The sequence below is a fragment of the Neomonachus schauinslandi genome, chromosome 6 (genome assembly GCF_002201575.2).
Source record: "Neomonachus schauinslandi chromosome 6, ASM220157v2, whole genome shotgun sequence".
NCBI classification, from domain to species: domain Eukaryota; kingdom Metazoa; phylum Chordata; class Mammalia; order Carnivora; family Phocidae; genus Neomonachus; species Neomonachus schauinslandi.
The window spans coordinates 143,974,059-143,993,164 of record NC_058408.1 but is presented as its reverse complement, the minus strand read 5'-3'; the positions used below and the strand labels follow the sequence as shown (position 1 = coordinate 143,993,164).

Sequence of the window (19,106 nt, the reverse complement as noted above, 5' to 3'; positions counted from 1 at the left end):
TTATAGACCTGGAGTGAAAGCCAGAAGCCAACGAATAGCATCTTAAGAAAAAATGTTGACAATTTCAAATGAATATACTACTTTTTGAAATTTTTGAGAAATGCATTTTACCTTATATACGTAATAGCAAATTAAAATTTGGTTTTTTTCCTATGGAGATTAGATTACTCGCATAATGTGACAGCAAGTTGAAACCCAGACCAATTTTCTATCTACAATATAAAACTATGCAATTTCAACCCAAAAGGCAAATATTAGTTTAAAGAGACCACAGGCACTTTAAACAATGTTTAATATACAATTCTTGGCAAATGAAGAGCATGGCTATTATTAAACTACTAACTATGTATCATTAGTTAACAAAAACCCAGTACAGAATAAGCCTTGGGTGGTCCAAAAAAAGACAAGGAATCTGGATTTAGCACCACACAGGGATTTTTCTCCTAACATTTCAGAGAGGTACCCATTGTGGTCAGGGTCTCTATCACCCAGTGTCAGATGGATGAGTTAACACTGTGATTAAAAATAAATTAATAAAAAGATGGGGGGATTAAAAGGACAGAAAAACAAAAAGAAGAAAAATATTTTAAGATGAGTATATATATGATTTCACTGGGCCTCTTCTTCCTTATCCTCAAAGAAAAGATTTTCTTTTTTTTTTTTTAAAGATTTTACTTATTTATTTGACACAGAGAGACACAGCGAGAGAGGGAACACAAGCAGGGGGAGTGGAGGAGGGAGAAGCAGGCTTCCTCTGGAGCAGGGAGCCCGATGCGGGGCTCGATCCCAGGACCCCGGGATCATGACCCGAGCCGAAGGCAGAGGCTTAACGACTGAGCCACCCAGGCGCCACCGAAAAGATTTTCTAGTAACTACCAAACTCAAATGTCCTCTAAAACGTACAACAGGCATGAAGGATTAAGAAAAGAACAGGTCTAATACTCACCAACCGCGAGCAATGGCTGATACACCTTGATGTTTTTGGTGGTCAATGGCGGGCACATACGGATGGCAAACTGTGGAGAGGGCAGCCCTGAAAGCAGTCCTGTCAGCAGGAAGCGGAGGTGCACTTCCTGAAGAATGGGGCCTTTAGGATGCTCTTCCCCAGCAATGGCACTTTGTCCTGATTGGTGAGCACAAGTACAAATATATTCATTACAATGTATGCTGAAATTTAAAGAAACTTTTCAGCAGAAATACTCTTCAAGTCTAGAAGAAATACTCTTCACACCTACAAGGTACCAGGTGGCACTCCAGGGGCTGCAGTTGAACAATGGCTCTGTACTTGGCTCTGGGATGGAAACCGCACTGTCTGCCATCTCAAAGGATAGATTACTCTGGAGGACTGCTGTCCAGAATTCAGGGACTTTTGTCATCTAAGAAGCACTGTTTCAGCCAAAGTTCCTGCTATTAGGCACCAAACAAGGCAAATCAGGGGACTTGGGTTAGAGAGCAGCTTCTGTGGAGCAGGATGCTGCAGGACATTCCCATCTCACTGCCTGCCTTTCTAAAGGGTTGCTTTTCCATCTGAGGCACTTCCTCAAGTACATATTAAACTGGCGATCACCAACTGTAGGTTCAAAGAACTCATTTAGATTTCTAATCAGAAATCTTCTCAATGTGTCAATGTAATTACAAAATCTAAGCTTTATAATACTTCATACATAAGTATATGAAATAAATATATACAACATAAATTACATATAATTAATTATATATAAATAAGAATATACAAATACATAAGACAAAGAATATATAAGCTGTCACTGTTGATAGTTAATCTTAAATGGGCATTATTTTCAGATACAGCATTTGTACTTAGGTTATTAAGTTTCAAACTAAAAGGATTTAGTAAAACCATTCTACATGAATACGAAGAGTACAACAAAATCCAGACCATTCACTAAAAAGATTATACAAATTTTCTACCTATAAACCACTCTAGAATACTGAGATATAGTTTTCAAAAACACATAATAAAGGAAACATGAGTGTGTGTTTATGCACACATAACACGTACACACCCATGAAAGGGAAAAATGTAAATAATTACCATAAGTGGGTGATGGGACTCTGAATCCTGTAACCTTCTGAGGCTATAAAGTTGTTTTAATAACAATGTTATTTTAAAATTCATAAGATGTACAGAAAAAAATGGCCATCAATTTAATCCAAATAAGATGATCCCATGATATCGTATGATTGATATCAACCTTTGGTAACAAAAGATGGAGTCTATAGGAACGTGGAGTTCAACAGAGAGGTACCATGTTTACAAACCCTCCACAGCTTGGAGCTGACTCCTGGGAATGGCCATTATTTTTCTTCAAACTTCTTCCATAAGAGGCAAATCACAAGGTAGGGCAGATTAGGCCTTAAAAAGCAGCAGGCTTCACCCAATGAATATAAATCTGACCTCTATATTTAACTGAATTGCTTTCAATTATCACTAAGAACATAGTGAATATAAAATTAAAAGTTTAATTAAAAGTTTTAATTAAAATGTTTTCAAGTAGCAAAGCTTTATTTATTTAATGCTTTTATTTATTTATTTTTTTAAAGATTTTATTTATTTATTTGACAGAGAGAGAGACAGCAAGAGAGGAAACACAAGCAGGGAGAGTGGGAGAGGGAAAGCAGGCTTCCCGCGGAGCAGGGAGTCTGATGCAGGGCTCGATCCCAGGACCTGGGATCATGACCTGAGCCGAAGGCAGATGCTTAATGACTGAGCCACCCAGGCGCCCCATTTAATGCTTTTAAATCAACTACATTGTTAGGAACTGTATACAATCTGTATCCTTTTGTCTTTTAAAAAAATGTAATTTATATCACTTAGACACCTTGCTGTGTAGTACTGAGCAAGTTTTTTTTAGAATCTCTCTGGGTCTCAGTTCCCACTTTCATAAAATAGAAATAATAATATTACCTACTTTGCAGCGTTATTAAGGTAATACACAGTGCATTTAGCACAGTACTTAACACAGTATTAAGCACCCAATGTCATTCTGATTAAGATTAGTAAGGTAATACTCTTCCTAGTATTATCATCTATCTAGCATCTAAACAAAAAAACCTACTAAATACTGATCTCCAATTACGTTATGAAAGAACAAATAATGACAAAGAAAATCCTTTATAAGCCACAGCCACAATTTTAAAAGAATTAAGACATCAAAATTACTTGGCATATTTGCAACTTCTATTTGTACAATATTTGAAATCACAAATCCTCATTCTTCCTTTAATAAATACTGACCCTATAATAATTAAACAACTCTGAACCAATATTTTATTTGTAAATAAATTTGTTGAAAGAATCCCCAACGTGAAAGTTTAAAAATGTGCATCAAGATGCTAAAATAACTTTTTCTAATACTGCTCACTTTATTCCTTCAATAAATGTTTATTGCACATCTTGAACGTACAAGGCTCTTTGCCGAGTGCTGGGGATACAAAGTGGAATCAAGCATGTCCCACACTTACAGAGTTTATCATTTACTGGAGGAAACAAAATCACAGTTACAATCAACTGATAACTACTAGGGACTGCAAATGAAGAACATTTAAGTCAGGCTAGGGAGACTAAAGAAAGCAACACTTGAGTCGAATTTTAAATTAGGAGTAGCAGAAAGGGAGAAAGAGAAAGTATGTATTCCGTTCCGAGCCAAGGGACCAGACTGCATGAAAGCCCTGAGTAGCAGGGTATAGCTCAACACAGGATAGATCTAGCATTCAAACGCCTAATGTCATCTCCTTTATTTAAATCAAGAGTCTCTCATGAATGAATGTTTTCTAATTCCAATAACTGTAATGCCAATATATGCATTTATGCTTAAATATTTCATACCCTCTGATTTAGTGAGGAAAAAAATGATCCATTTTAGTCTCCTCAAGTATTAACTTTGACTTTAAAACAATTGCAAATCAGTGACTCTATTAATTTTGCCCTTCAAGAATACCTAACATAAATGTTAGAGGAAAAAAACAGCTTACCAATCATGTTATCTAAGGAGAGGTCTGGGAGTTTATTCTGTAGCACTCCTACAGGAATTCCACAGAAAGACACGGGTGAATATAAAGGTGATACACCAGAACTACTGCAAAGACATAATAATTACATGTTTTTACATACTTAAAACCTACGTCACATTTTAGTAACCCAAATTACTAATTTCAGATCATGGCATTCTATCCATTTTTATAGTATTTATTAATCTTAACCACAGTGAAATATTTCTAGCAGGTTTAGATAATTCCCTAATAATCTAAAGTCTAAATTCTCACTTTAAAAAAATTTTTTTTAAAGTCCCTGTTATTTTCATATGATTCTGGTAATTTTTTTTGAAGATTTTTTATTTATTTATTTGAGAGAGAGAGAGCACAAGCAGGGGAGAGGAGCAGAGGGAGAGGGAGAAGGCTCCCTGCTGAGCAGGGTGCCTGACATGGGGCTTGATCCCAGGACCCTGAGATCATGGCCTGAGCTGAAGATAGACGCTTAACTGACTGAGCCACCCAGGCGCCCCTGATTCTAGTAATTTTCTTAAAAGAGGAAACAAAGCAAACCAGAAAAGAATCCTATTGATTCACTTACCTGCTCCGTGAATTTCGATTACAAACGGCAGACTTCAGTTCCCATATCATGACCCTGCCATCACTCACAATGAGGGCAGCTGCATTCTCATTGACAGGACAACACACCATACTGAAGGGACGGACAGTTTTTGTCACCCTGATTGCATCGCACTGGCTTCGTAAATCATAGGTAAGCTCCTGGACAGGATCTGGATCTTAACATAGTATTGTTTTCTTTTAAATATCGGAAAGCAACACAGCAATATCACTACTATTTGCTTTAATTTAAATAAAACCTCAACTAAAAAGAACATCATTCCTTCACTAGCACAAAGTTTGTCAACAATGCCTTCTCCTTTTACAAGTATTACTAATTTCTTGAGAATATAAACATAATTAATTTAATGGCTGTCTATACCAAGTTTAGTTTCCAAAATAAAAACTACAATCAACAGTTTGTTTTTTAATATTTTAAAACAAAGAAAATAACTTTGAAGAAGGATCAATAGTGATATGACTAAATAATGTACAGTACACTACAGGTCATCATAATTTATAGTGGCCTATAGTAAGCCTGAAAATAATGGTACTCTACAAAAGATGTGAAAGTCACTTTCGCTTTTAGGTAGTACATCATTTTACAAAACAGTGCTTTTATTCTCCAGGATAAGACTGAAACTGACAACTGAATACCCTGGAGACTTATTAACCTATGTCATTTTATAATGGAAGTTCCTAAAGCAGAGAAGTCAGGGGTGTAACAATAAAGGTATTTTACAAGGTTCCACTTGTGCTGAAGAAAAATTCACAAAGATAATATCTACTTGGCTCATGGATATAATTAAGGAATTACAAAATATTACTTTCTTTGCTGCATATAGGAGGAGCACTATTATAACACCATGAAATTAACCATGGGCTTGTGCTTTTTTATGCCTCATTTTACAATCATAGTCTACTTTTCCAAGGCCAGGACTACCATTAACTCCAAGCTTTGGCTGGTATTTGTCACATAAAGACTTAGGAAATTCTGAAGAAAAATATATTAACATTATTCTGAGATATAAACTCACCTGGTTCCTCATTTGAAGTGGTAAAAATACTATTATAAGATCTTCGAACACGTAAAGTTATACAACCATTTTCATGTAGGCAAAATAAACCGTCACGTTGAAAGCAGGGTACTACCTTTAAATAGATAATGTAGTCATTTAAAAAAAACACAATAGATTAAAAAGTATATGCTGGGAAGCTCATAAACTCATATTTAGAGAATATGGGCAGAAAAAAAAAAGAAAAACAAAAATACACACATAATCCCAAGCTTTAAAAACTAAATGAATTATTCAAAATCTCCATTTATGGGGCACCTGGGAGGGGGGGGCTCAGTCAGTTGAGCAGCCAACTCTTGATTTCAGCTCAGGTCATGATCTGAGTCCTGGGATCAAGCTCTGCCATCAGACTCCGCACTCAGCAGGGAGTCTGCTTCAGGATTCTCTCTCCCTCTGCACCCCCCCCAACCCCCAACCCCCACCCCCGGCTTGCTGGCACTCGTGCGCATGTGCACACCCATGCTCCCTCTCTAATAAATAAATCTCTAAAAAACAAAGAAAATCCATCCATTTATTATCATAAAAAATTTGTCTTTATCCAGGTAACTTAAATAGTTCAATAAATATCTTCAGATCAGAAGAATTTCTAGGGTAAATCAAATCAAAAGTGCAGAAAAATAGGAATATACAATAACATCGTTAATTTTTAAATAAATAGAAAAGACAAAGTGGAACTAAGGACTTCTGCAAGATTATGTTTTTTCTCCCTATAACATTCATAATCAGCTTGGAGGGATGTAATTTTTAAATCATAGATACCTGCAGAAATGGAACTCCTGTTCGTTCTATTGCAATCACACCCACTGTCTGATTCACCTCAAGGTCAAGGATTAAAATCTCTCGAGGATACAGTAACAACATGTGATTTCTTTTGGAAGGCAGATATGCCAACTGAAGGCAATCGTTGAGAGTTATAAATTCAGCGCTGAAAAAAGTAAACATACTTTAGGGATCAAGAAATGAGTCAAAGACTTTATTCATATCAAAAAAGCTAATAAAGGACTGAATTTTGTCCTTTCCACCTAACTTGTCAATAAGAAGGTACAATTGTTTCCTGAAATGACCAACAGGGACTAGCATCTAAAACTAAGATCTCTGTGCCAATTATGACAATAGTATTGCATAGGTTGGATAGAGATACGTTTCTAAATTTTTGAAAAATTTAAGTAATAAGTCTATAAGATGGTAAGTGACAAAACTAATAGTTTTATTTTTATTTTGCCATCAGAAGTACCAAACAGATTGCTGAAATCAAGACTCAGCATCAAAACAAAACAATCTGGGTAATTAGGGCCCTTGGACCAGGAGCCAATGGATTATCTGTATGGCCTTGGGCAAGTCACTTCCTCCCCTCTGTCTTCATTCACTTTTAAGCTGTCTTAAATCTTTTCTGAAACAAAGTAGGGGTATTTTATTCACTTATCACAGCATTTTCTTCTGTGTAAATAAAATTAATAAAACTTTATAAAGATTGTAGATAGTTCAGAGTCTCAAGACTCATTTTATTCCTAATCAATAGGAATAAACATTAGGAATAAACATTATTAGGAATAAACATATAATAAACATATAATTATATACTACTTTCTTTTTACATAATGATTACAGAGTTTTAAATTTTAAATAAAGTTAGGCAGCTCTTTTCTGCCCACGGGTCCTATCCCCGTGCTTTAATAAAACCACCTTTTTGTACCAAAGATAAAATAAAAATAAAGTTAAGATTAGAGGACTACAAAGAGGAACATGGATTGCATTAAAATCTTGGCTCTGCCACTTCCTAGTTGGGTAAGCTTGAGGAACATATTTAAAACAATGTGGAGCTCAATTTCCTCACTTACAAAATAGGCACAGTATTACAGCCCAGAACTGTAGCAGGATCACATGTAATAATGTACATAAAAGCACCTGGAGCAGTTCTATTTGAAGGGATTAATAATTCATTTCCCCAAAACTCAAAATGAACGTATGACTCATGAGAAGATATAACACATACAAATCATAATATAAAACAATTCAGACTTTAAAAGATTTATCTATAACACTGAACCAATGAAAAATAATAGAAAATTCTCTTAAAATATGTAAGGAGCAATCAAATTATTTCAGCACAGGGTGGGGGATTCATTAGTGAACTTAATGAGCCTATGGTTTAATACCTAAAAATGATATTTATATATAAATTCAGAATATATTTATAGAGCAATCTGTATTTTACCATATATTTTTCAGGTAATTACCCACAAAATCTAGGCAGAATAATCTTAGTATATTAAAAATAAGAGTCTTTTTAAAATGAATGCCAAAATACTGCCAAAGCAATAAAAATAAGAACAATCATAGCTTTCTAGGAAAAAAAATTGAAATCTATTTTTCCAATGCACAAAATTAGTTACTTAAAATTTTATTCAGTTGCAATTTCTGAAATAAACAATAATAGGTAGCATTTACCAAATAAATGCTTACCAAATTATCTGCCACTACATTAAGTACTTAAGCTACTGTATTTTAATCCTCACAACAACCATATAAAATCCTATAAAATGCTGTTTTAGAGATTGGGAGAGTGAAATTTGAGCAAGATTAAAGAATTTTCTGAGTCACGTAGCTATAATTTCCCCTAGAATCCTGGTCCTTAATCAGTATGAGAAACATCTTTACATGCATAAGAAAAACACCCATATTTTACTAGCTAATGAGACTGCACAGCACTTAAGTGAGGAAAATGTATTTAAAATGAAAATCCAGCTTTTGTCCCCAATTTTTTAATGTATTCAATTGCCAACGGTGGAATCTTCATCTTATATTTTCAGATTTAAAAATCAGAAGCCAAAAACTGTGATCTGTAAAAATCAGTGGGGGAGAGGTTAGCATGATGACTAGAAACAAGGAGCCACATCAAAGGTGGAATCTCCTCTTTGGGGAAGAGACAGAGAGAACATTCTCCTCCATATAAATTCAAAACTGGAAATGAGAAAGGGTGAGGTAAAGAATAAAATCAGTATTAGCACATCTTCAAAAACGACATTTCATGAATGGATGATAAATAGATGAACGTGGTTAGTTTTATACTTGTAACTTACCTAGGTTTCTCTTGAGTGATTAAGATTTTTACTTTATTAAGAGCCTTCTTGGCCCCTGTGGCTGCAGCGAGCTTGTTATGAGCTGGGCTAGAGTGTGGGCTGGATATGTAAACTTTTTTCCCAGGGCCCGAGGGAGGCTTGGATGGAGAGAAGTCTGAGATGAATACAATACCCTCGCTGGTGAGTACTATATTGAGAGAAGCAAAACTGTGATTACAGTTTAATCAAGTTTAGCACAGAGTTTTATTCCAATACAATTTTGAAAGCAAGGTAATGATAATTTTAATAATATAGAACTGGCAGTGTAATGGAGTCATAACATAACTGGAATGCTCTCCAAGTTGAACTGAAACAGGTGGTCCATTACAATTCATCAGAGGCCTCCAAGCTCAGCGTTCTAAATTAATGTTTTATATTAAAAAGATATCAGAAGGTTACTGGCAGAAAGAACAAATGTTTGTTCTTCCAAATAAATTCAGTGCACGGACTTTCATTAAAAACCTTTCCTCATTATATCCCATAACTTCAAAATCCAGAGACTCTTCAGAATATAAAATTCACAGAAGAAAAAAAAAAATCCCATATATAAGAGGCTTTGCATATCACACTTAGCTAAGTTTAAATATGTGATGTGATACTAATTTTTTATGATTATCATGAGCTACTCAGTCTAAAAATATTTCCTTTTTCTTTTGGAGCATCAGATTGAACCTTAGGAAGTATAACAGAGTGTTCTTTTTCTCTTTATATCTAGGGTAAAAACAGAGTGCCAACAATGGCTTACTAAGTGTACAGGAAACAGAAGTATTCAAGAAGGGAGCACCATATTTAGCAATACAAATTTTGCCTTTTTCTGACTGAAAAATAATCTCCCTCAAAACCGGGGCTAATACAAGGATATCTAAACAGAGAAATCTCATCTATCCTGGCTCCCTGCAGTCAGTGAGGCTGCTTTAAGCACAGGGAGCAAAGAAGTATTCAAGAGCTATGACAGTCCTAGCACATTCAAGATGAGTAAATCAAAGCTGTTAGGTGAACTGACGCTTTGAAATATACTGTGCTTTTATCAACCAAATTACAGAGATGCAGTAAGTTAGCCTGAGGCCTTGTCTCCTTTTCAGATGACAGAACTCACCTTCCAAGGTCTCATTCTTCTTTTGTGTTGCCCTCCCTCAGTCAGTGGATCAGCTAGAGCAGCCCTGCTCTGTGTTCCCACAGCACTGCATTTCATAGCACACTAAGGAGTGAGTGCACGTATGCACATGTTCGTACACACAGACCATATATGTCTATACACACGCAATGCCTAACCACACACTACTGTAACTGCACAGCTGTGTTTCCCATTTTAGTTTCTGCGTGTACACACTTCTTTCTTCAGCACACAAATACACACTCAGTAATAACAAATGCTGGTAGATAAAAGAATTCTGAGTCATTCAAATTCAGGGGAAACATTCTTTCCCACAGCTAATTCCCTTATCTCTTTCCAGTTTTTGATCAAATATCAAAATGAAGCCTACTCTGACCACTTTATCTAATACAACAACCGGCCCATTCCCAGCCCTCCCATTCCCCTTCATTCCCTTTATTCCTGGAATATAGTAATAGCTCAAGAAATATCTGTTGGATAACTGAATGAAGAATATTTCCTAAACCATTTAGTCACAAAAACATGTGTCTAAAAACAAATCAAATTTTTAGATCAGCAGCTCAGTGAAAACACCAAAAGCACAGGAGCAAAAACAACCTCTGCAAGAAAATATTCCCTTGGGCTTATTCTGTGCCTCACATGCATCTATTTATGGCACTCAAAACACATGCATGAATTTAAATGATTTTTTAGAAGGAAGAACTGAATTTGGCCACATACTAAATGAAACCTTTGACTCAGGTTCTTTATATGTTCCTAGAAAAACAAATTTAATTAAGCCCAAATTAGAATAGCACAGCAACTCTCTCTCCCAGCTAATTGAATTCTATTTACAAATTCAACACAGTGAAGGTACAGCTTGCTGATTTAAATTTCTAGCCATCAAAATACTTGCAAATGATATGGGATTATGATTTAGTATCCATATTAGATGCTGCAGAGATATGGACTTCTCCACTTTGTTGTTTTAACATATTAGATGTATGATATGGGTTGTGTATATCTTATGTATAGAGCATTAACTATATTATGAAGAACTCATTTCCACAAGCATCTATTACTCACAAGTTAAATGTGAGGGATCAAAAGGGTCAAAAGAAAAAGAAAGAATGTTATCTGCATAGCTTTTCTTCCACAGTTTGGTGCCAGTATCTGCATTCCAGAGCACAATATAATTTGGTGGGTGGATAGCAAGTAGTAAATCTCGGGAAGCATCTTGATTCCACAACCACTGAACATCTGTAAAGACCAGATAAAGGCAAAATTCAGAAATCACTTCAGAAGACTTGGTTAATGTGTCCGTGACATTTAGGGTTCTGTTTTTTTTCCCCACAATCCTTAAAATCCTAACTTCCCCTCTCCCTATGTTGCATACATGTGTATATATGTCAGGACTGCACAGGAAAAGTAGTTTTATATTAAAATGAGCTGTCTGGACATTAGAATCTCAAGATCAACATTTTCAAATTACTTGAAAGAAAATACAAGACAATTTTCACTTAATCATTACTTAAAACTTTGCGTCAAAGACTGTCCTGGCCATGATCAACGTCAGGCTCTCCTAACATCTTTGTGGAATTACTTAACGGGACTTTGCAGAGTTTCATGTTTTTTACATGATAATAAAGAGAACAAATATCTCGTTCAGTACCTAGTACAATGTACTCAACAAATATTTAAAAAGTCATCTAAAAAATTCACTCAGTCAAGACAGCCACTCAGTCAAAGCCTTGAGTCGAAAGAACACCATATTGGTTTTAAGTAGTAACATAAACACACAATCTATATGAAAATGAAAATAAAATTTGTATCATCTCTATTAATGGAAAGTAAGCACTGAGGGCTAATTCAAAATAGCAATTCAGCCAAGTTTACTCTATTGTAGCTTAGATTACAAGACTTTTATAGCAGTTTAATTTTTCTCATGCTTGATAGAGGCCAATGCTAAAATTAATGCAATTTACTAAACCACAAATCATCTGAGATTTGAGGAAATATGCACAGAAATATACTGATAAGGACAAGAAAGCTAGATTCAGATCAATAAAACACGCTGAACACAATCAAGAGTTAACTGGGAAGTGATGAAATTAAAAGGGAAAAAAATCACTCTAAAAGTAAGTGTATTAATATAAACACTTAGCAGAGCACAGACTTTCCTCACCCTGAATAGGTTTGGCATGCTCTTGGATCTCACACTGAGCTACTCCCGCAGCTACATCCCAAACGATGATCTTTCCATTGACATCAGCAGAAGCTAAGCGCAAGGAATATGGTGAGCCAATGTTATGGTGATAATTTTCCCTGGCCCATTTAACCTAGTATCAAGAAGAAATCAAATCAAGTAAATACTTGTACTGGATGAAACTAAACACAATTTTCATAAAACATCAACCAGAACCCAAACTACATTCTACACTTATGTTACAAAAACATTTAGAAAGAATAAACAGGAAACTGTTTTCCATCTTGAAAGTCAGACTTTTATTATGTGGTATTTTTTTAAAGTTGCAATACAATCATAAAATCTAATCATGACAAAACATCTAAAATCCTAAATTACTAAGTAGAATGGTTTTCTGTACTCTACTCTCCTAATTAAAAGGAGACAACTTAGAACTACCAAAACCTTGCAGAGGAAAAAATGGAAAAAAACAAAAGCAAGCAAAAAACCCTCTAGCTGTCCTTTTCATAAAACTGGAAAAAAGATGTTAATTTTTTTCTTAAAAAAATATATATGCTTCATACCTCTAGCAACAACATAAGAATGGAGTTTTTACAATAAAAACCACAAGATTCCAGCACAAATCAAGTTAATCCTGAGCATTAAATACTGACAGAGTCATGAACAAAACACACGTCTTCATTTCACCCTAAGCCATGGCGTTCCGTGGCTACAACCTCCCCTCTGTTCTAGTTCAGCATCCAGTTTGTCTTCTTCAAAGCATTTAACAAACAACAATTTGTAGTTGCTTTATTTACCCCGTTTTGACCCATCACCAACCTGTGAACTGTAAGCTCCACTGGGTAGGATCATGCAGGTCTTGTTCACATTTCTATTCCCAGATCTTAACAGACCACCAAAGCTAGTGCTCAACAAATACGTGTTTAATGAATGAACTCAAACACCACAGAATCTTCAAATATATACATATATAAACATATGTATAGAGACACATGTGTGTATATATACATAAACACAAACTCATACCTAGTGCCAAGGCAGGGAAGTGTGCCTTCCCTACAGTATTCCTAAAGAATTCATAGAAAAGACAAAACAAAAAGTTTTCTGAACTTCAGTGTTGATAAGCCTTAAGATTCTGCTGTAATACATCTTTTCCTCAGGCCAGAATTTTTTAAAATAAAATGTGTTAAGAGAGTGTATATGCGGGCGCCTGGGTGGCTCAGTTGGTTAAGCGACTGCCTTTGGCTCAGGTCATGATCCTGGAGTCCCTGGATCGAGTCCCGCATCGGGCTCCCCGCTCGGCGGGGAGTCTGCTTCTCCCTCTGACCCTCCCCCCTCTCATGTGCTTGCTCTCTCTCATTCTCTCTCTCTCAAATAAATAAATAAAATCTTTAAAAAAAAAAAAAAAGAGAGTGTATATGCATATATGTACATGTTTGAATGTGTGTCTATGTGTATATTTTATATTTAGTGTGTGTATATACAGTCAATCCGCATTATTTGCAGATGTGTTTGCCCACTCACTGGAATTTGTGATTTTACTTAAAAAATGAATACTTGCAGTGCTTTCACAGTCATTCAGACACATGCAGAGTGGTGAAAAATTTGAGTCACCAATAGACATGTGTATTCCCAGGTGAAACAAAATGTTCTTATTTCAGCTCTCATAATGCAAACGAGTGTCTTTCTCGTGGTCTATTGAGCACCACTTTTTTGGGGGGGGGGCATTTTTGTGCTTTTTATTGATGATTTCATTGTTCAAATTCAAAATGGTCCCAATGCACAGTGCTGAAGTGCTGCCTAGTGGTCCCAAGCACAAGAAGTTGTGATGTGCCTTATGGGACAAACACGGAAGATAAGCCCTGTTCAGGCATGAGTTTTAGTGCTATTGGCTGTGAGTTCAATGTTAATGAATCAACAAAACAAATACAAAACAAGGTTATATATTGATCAGTTGATGAAAATGTTGTGACAAGAGGCTCACAAGAACCTAAGTTGTATTTACCCTACAATCAACAATTCAATCAACTGAGCAATCAACATTTCAGTATTTGCTAATTTCAGTGTTTGCAGCAACTTTACAGAATAAAACTATCATGGATAAGAATTGATTGCATCTATGTATATAAGTGCTTGAATTCCATTTATGTAAACCCCAAGCAGTGCGTGTGTGTATTTTTTTTTTTAAATCACCTAGACATATCATAATCAAACTGCTGAAAACTAAGGATAAGGAGAAAATCTTGAAGGCAGTCAGACAAGAAAACATACACTGCATGTAGAGAAATAAAGACAAGAATTTCTCTCAGAAATTATGGAAGCTGGAAGATAGTGGAATATCTTTCAAGAATTACAAGAGAAAAAAACTGATGAAATATCTTCATAGACAAACAAAAACCTATATTAGATATATACCTCAACCTATATTAGATATATACCTCAAGAACTTTAAGGAAATTCTTCAGGCAAAGGGAATATAATACCAGGCTGAAACCTGGATCCACACAAAGAAAAGAGAACGCCAGAAATGCCAAAAAGATCAGGGAAATGTGTGGGAGGGAGAACGTATTTTTTCAAAATAAAACCCTATACCTAACACCAGACTTAATGATAGAAGACTGAATGTTTTCCCCCCCAGGCTCAGGAACAAAACAAGAATATAGTCTCACTATTCCTGTTCATTATAGTAACAGTCCCAGCCAATGCAACATGACAAGAAAAAGAAAAAATAGAGGACATACAGATTATCAATGAAAAAAATTAAACTGCCATTATCTGCAGATGACATGATTGTCTACGTAAAAAATCCCCTCAAAGTTACTAGGTCTAATGAGTTTAGCAAGACCACAGGATATAGGTCAATATACAAAAATCAGCTGCATTTTTCCCTACTTCACATTATATATAAAAATTAACTCAAAATAGATCAAGAACCTAAATGTAAGAGCTAAAACTATAAAATTCTTAGAAGAAAACAAAGGTGTAAATCTTAACAATGGGAGAAACAGCAGAAAAATAGATAAATTGGACATCAAAATTAAAAACTTTAGTGTGTCAATGGACACCAACAAGAAAGTGTAAGACAGCTTACAGAATGAAAGAAAATATTTACCAACCATGTATCTTATAAGGGACTTCTATGTAGAATACATAAAGAATTCTAATAACTCAATAATTAAAAGACAATTTAAAATGGGCCAAGGATTCAATAGACACTTTTCAAAGAAGATATACAAATGGCCAATTAACACACGAAAAGATGCCCAACATCATTAGCCACCAGGGAAATGCAAACCAAAATCACAATGAGAACCTCTTCACATCCAATAGGATGGCTAGAATCAAAAGGACAGATAATAACAAATGCTGGTGAGGATGTGGAGAAACTGGAATCCTCACATACAGCTAATAGAAATGTAAAATGGTATAGCCTCTTTGGAAATAGTCCGGAAGTTCCTCAAATAGTTAAACACAGAGTTACCATATGCGTCAGCAATTCCACTCCTCTGTATATACCCAAAAGAAATGAAAACACATGTTCGCACAAAAATTTGTACATAAATGTTCATAGCAACATTATTCATGATGCCTAAAAACTGGGAAATACCCAAATGTCCATCAATACATGAATGTGGTATACTTGTGGACTGGAATATTATTCAGCAATAAAAAGGAACAGAGTACTGACACATGCTAAAACACAGATGAACCTTGAGTGAAAGAAGGCGAAAGAAGCTAGGCACAAAAGGACACTTAATGTGTGATTTCATTTATGTGAAATGTCTAGATAGACAAATCTACAGAGACAGAGAGTATTTTACTGGATACCTAAGGATGAAGGGAATGAGGGGTTGGGGGGCAGCTATTAACAGGTGCAGTGATGAAATTGCAGTGCTGGCTACACAATTCTATGAATATATTAAAAGCCATGGAATTGTACACTATAAACTGGTGAATTTTATGGTCTGAATATCTCAATAAAGCTTTTATCAAAAACAAACAAACCAAAATCCCCAAATCTCAATCTCTAATCTTCTCTAAGATTTCAGGTCACTGTGAATCAATTGCACCAGGCGTCTCAGACTTTGCATGTTGAAAACTTAAACTCACTGATTTCACACCTACTCCCCTTGTCATAGCAACGCTATCATTCAGTTATTTAAACAGAACTTGGAATCATTCTATTCTCTGACTCTCCTTAAACTGATTACTATACAGGCTATCAAGTTTACTTCTTCAGCAGCTCCTGAATATGACTCCTTCCTGCCTCAGCTTTATTTTAGGCCCTTAGAATTTCCTGCCAAAATTTCTGCAAAAGTCTCCTAAATGATCTCACTGCCTCATCTTGCCTTTCTCCAAGAAATCCTCACTGCTGCCAGAGTAAGTTTTTATAGAGTACAAATACAACCTTATCAATTGCCTACTTAAAAATCCAAACTCCTGGGCGCCTGGGTGGCTCAGTTGGTTGAGCGGCTGCCTTCGGCTCAGGTCATGATCCTGGAGTCCCTGGATCGAGTCCCGCATCGGGCTCCCTGCTCGGCGGGGAGTCTGCTTCTCCCTCTGACCCTCCCCCCTCTCATGTGCTCTCTCTCGTTCTCTCTGTCTCAAATAAATAAATAAAAAAAAAAATAAAAAAAAAAAATAAAAATCCAAACTCCTTCAAAACCATCGAACACTCTCAGGACAGACGAATTTCTCTGGCTGCCTCCTCGTCCATAACCCTCTAGCCATATCCCAACTTTTAGCCAACTTTATACCCCACTACTTACCGTTGTGTACGGTCTTCTTTTTATCTGTGGTGCTCCTTCCCCTATTCTTCACTTGGTTAACTACTGTTTACCAGTCCCTAAACTGGAAAGACTTCTGGGACCCTCCCCTGATCCCTACAACTAGGTGTTAGGTAGCTTCCTTTGTCCCTAAGCATTCACTTAGCATACCGTATTTATATGTTTTCGTTGTTCCTCATTAGACAATGAATTGCTTGAGGGCTTTCATCTCTATATCCTTAGCATATGCTAAGTGCTCAAAACAAATGAATGAATGAGTAAATGGTAGAACTGGTGTTATCCATCATCTTTAAAATCACCTAAGAGCTAGTATTTAATAGCTCATCCTGGATTGCCATTAAATCATATACACGAAAATGCTAGGCTACCCCAAATGAATCATTATGTTTAAAAGCTATTCAACATTTACATATATGACTTAATGAGAATCTAGTGATATTTAAAACTTCAGAATAGGCAATATGTTATAGGGTGAAAGTGGGATTTGACTTACCTTGACCACATCAGCTTTATGTTTTTCTAAAACTTGAAGAGTTTGGGCGGTATTGGAATCGATCACTACCACAAGCGAGTGACATCCATAAGCAATTAAACCTTGCCAGCCCCTAACAAAAGAGTGATATTAAAATTTGAGTACAAAACAAAGACTTAACTTCTCTCTTGCCAAGAGGCATGCTAAAATAAATCACAAATCTAATACGTACTACCATTAATAAAATTATTATTGAAGCATAAAGGCCAGTTTTGTTTTGTTTTTACCTTATCCCATTTCAATAAAATGTCTAGCTAAACTAAAAATGTTGGCATTTGTTTTTCATGTGGGTAAAAAAGGTTCTAAGAGACATGCATATACAGCCCCGGAGATGTACAAAGCAACCCCTGTCGTCTATTTGTCTTATTCAACTTCGAATCCTGAGCACTCACAAAAAAAATGCCTGAGATCATGTTCCGTAAGCATCTGTGACCAGTCCTGGTCCTTCCAACCAGATAAAAAGACAAACACTGGACAGGAGGTTTCCTCGCTCTTGCCAACATTCCCAGCAGCCCCAGCTACAGAATTTCGCTTTCCATCTAAGTATTAATGTTCAGAGTTCAGTGTTAGTTTACAGTGGAAAGGTCAAGGTGAGATGACAGGTGAGGGTACAGACGACTAGCACTGGCTCTGGCAGGTTGTGGAATGACTAAAGGTAAGAAACAGGGAGATGAAAGAGAGAGAAGGAAAAGACAAACCGGGGAAGAGACACTGGGCAGGGGAGTTTGACGGTGGAGGGAGAGGAGCCTGGATGTGGGAGGAGAGGTCAAGACAGGCGAATGCGATGGGAAGGCAGGCTTGGGGAATGAGCAAAGAGAAACACATTTGGGAGAAACAGGGCCACTATATTTGCACAGGGAAGGTTCACACATGGGGCATTTACTCTTTTCATAGTAACAACAAAAACCCAGCATTTAAAGAAAACCTCTAGCGCGAGGGCAGCACCCAGGCTCGGCGAGGCCAAATGAACCGGGCGGTGAAACCTCCTGTTCCCCTTCCCTACACACTCATGGCCGAACCCGGTGTCCTCGAAGCCCGGCGCCCTCACCAGTCCACCGCCGCCTTGTTGTGAGTATTGAGGGCCCCGGTGAGGGTGCGCGCCGACACCTTGAAGTTCACAGTGAAGGGCAACATCGCCTCAGCTCAACGCGGCCCTCGGCGCCCACCGGCAACCAGGAAGCGGCGGCCACTGCGCTTCCGTTACCAAAAGAGTCCGGGTGGCTCCGTGAGCGCCGCCGTTTGGTTCCGTCAAAAGCAAGTTTCCACCACCTTGGATTCCGCCTTCTTCGGGTTCCGGTCTCAGCGGTTCAGCCTCGCTCAAGGTCTGGCCGCCCAGCTGGCGCTGCCAGTCCGAGGAGGGCGGGGCTGTGCTTTGGGGGCAGCGGTGCTGCTTTCCATTGGGTCTGTTTTCTTCACGTTGGGACTGCGTAGGCCTCTGTACCCTGCAGGAAATCGTGAAAAGCAAGAGCTGAAAGTCCCCATTAGCCTTTCTGACTTTGATCTATTAGCTCAGGACAACGACCAAATGCCAGGCACTGTCGTAGGCATCAGGCGTGTAGCGAAGACACGGCCTCCGCTCTCAAGAAGTTTATAGAACAAATATAGGAATAGGACTGGATGAAATGATTAGAATGCATGAGATGAATGGCTCTAATATAAACAATTTCTAAATATGGAGATCACTC

General features: G+C 36.9%; 1 protein-coding gene across 1 annotated transcript in view; it reads right to left on the bottom strand.

Annotated features, from left to right (window-relative positions):
• Positions 1–18,563, bottom strand: part of WDR11 (WD repeat domain 11) — a 57,376-nt gene extending 38,813 nt beyond the window's left edge. Inside the window, exons 1-10 of the mRNA XM_021703880.2 lie at positions 18,470–18,563; positions 17,383–17,494; positions 12,082–12,235; positions 10,983–11,156; positions 8,765–8,951; positions 6,444–6,609; positions 5,646–5,760; positions 4,592–4,787; positions 3,994–4,097; positions 947–1,123 (exon numbers count right to left, since the gene is read on the bottom strand). Coding sequence (XP_021559555.1) covers positions 947–1,123; positions 3,994–4,097; positions 4,592–4,787; positions 5,646–5,760; positions 6,444–6,609; positions 8,765–8,951; positions 10,983–11,156; positions 12,082–12,235; positions 17,383–17,494; positions 18,470–18,555 — 1,471 coding nt within the window. The 5' untranslated portion in view covers positions 18,556–18,563. The remainder of the gene's footprint in view (positions 1–946; positions 1,124–3,993; positions 4,098–4,591; positions 4,788–5,645; positions 5,761–6,443; positions 6,610–8,764; positions 8,952–10,982; positions 11,157–12,081; positions 12,236–17,382; positions 17,495–18,469) is intronic.
• Positions 18,564–19,106: the final 543 nt, after the last annotated feature.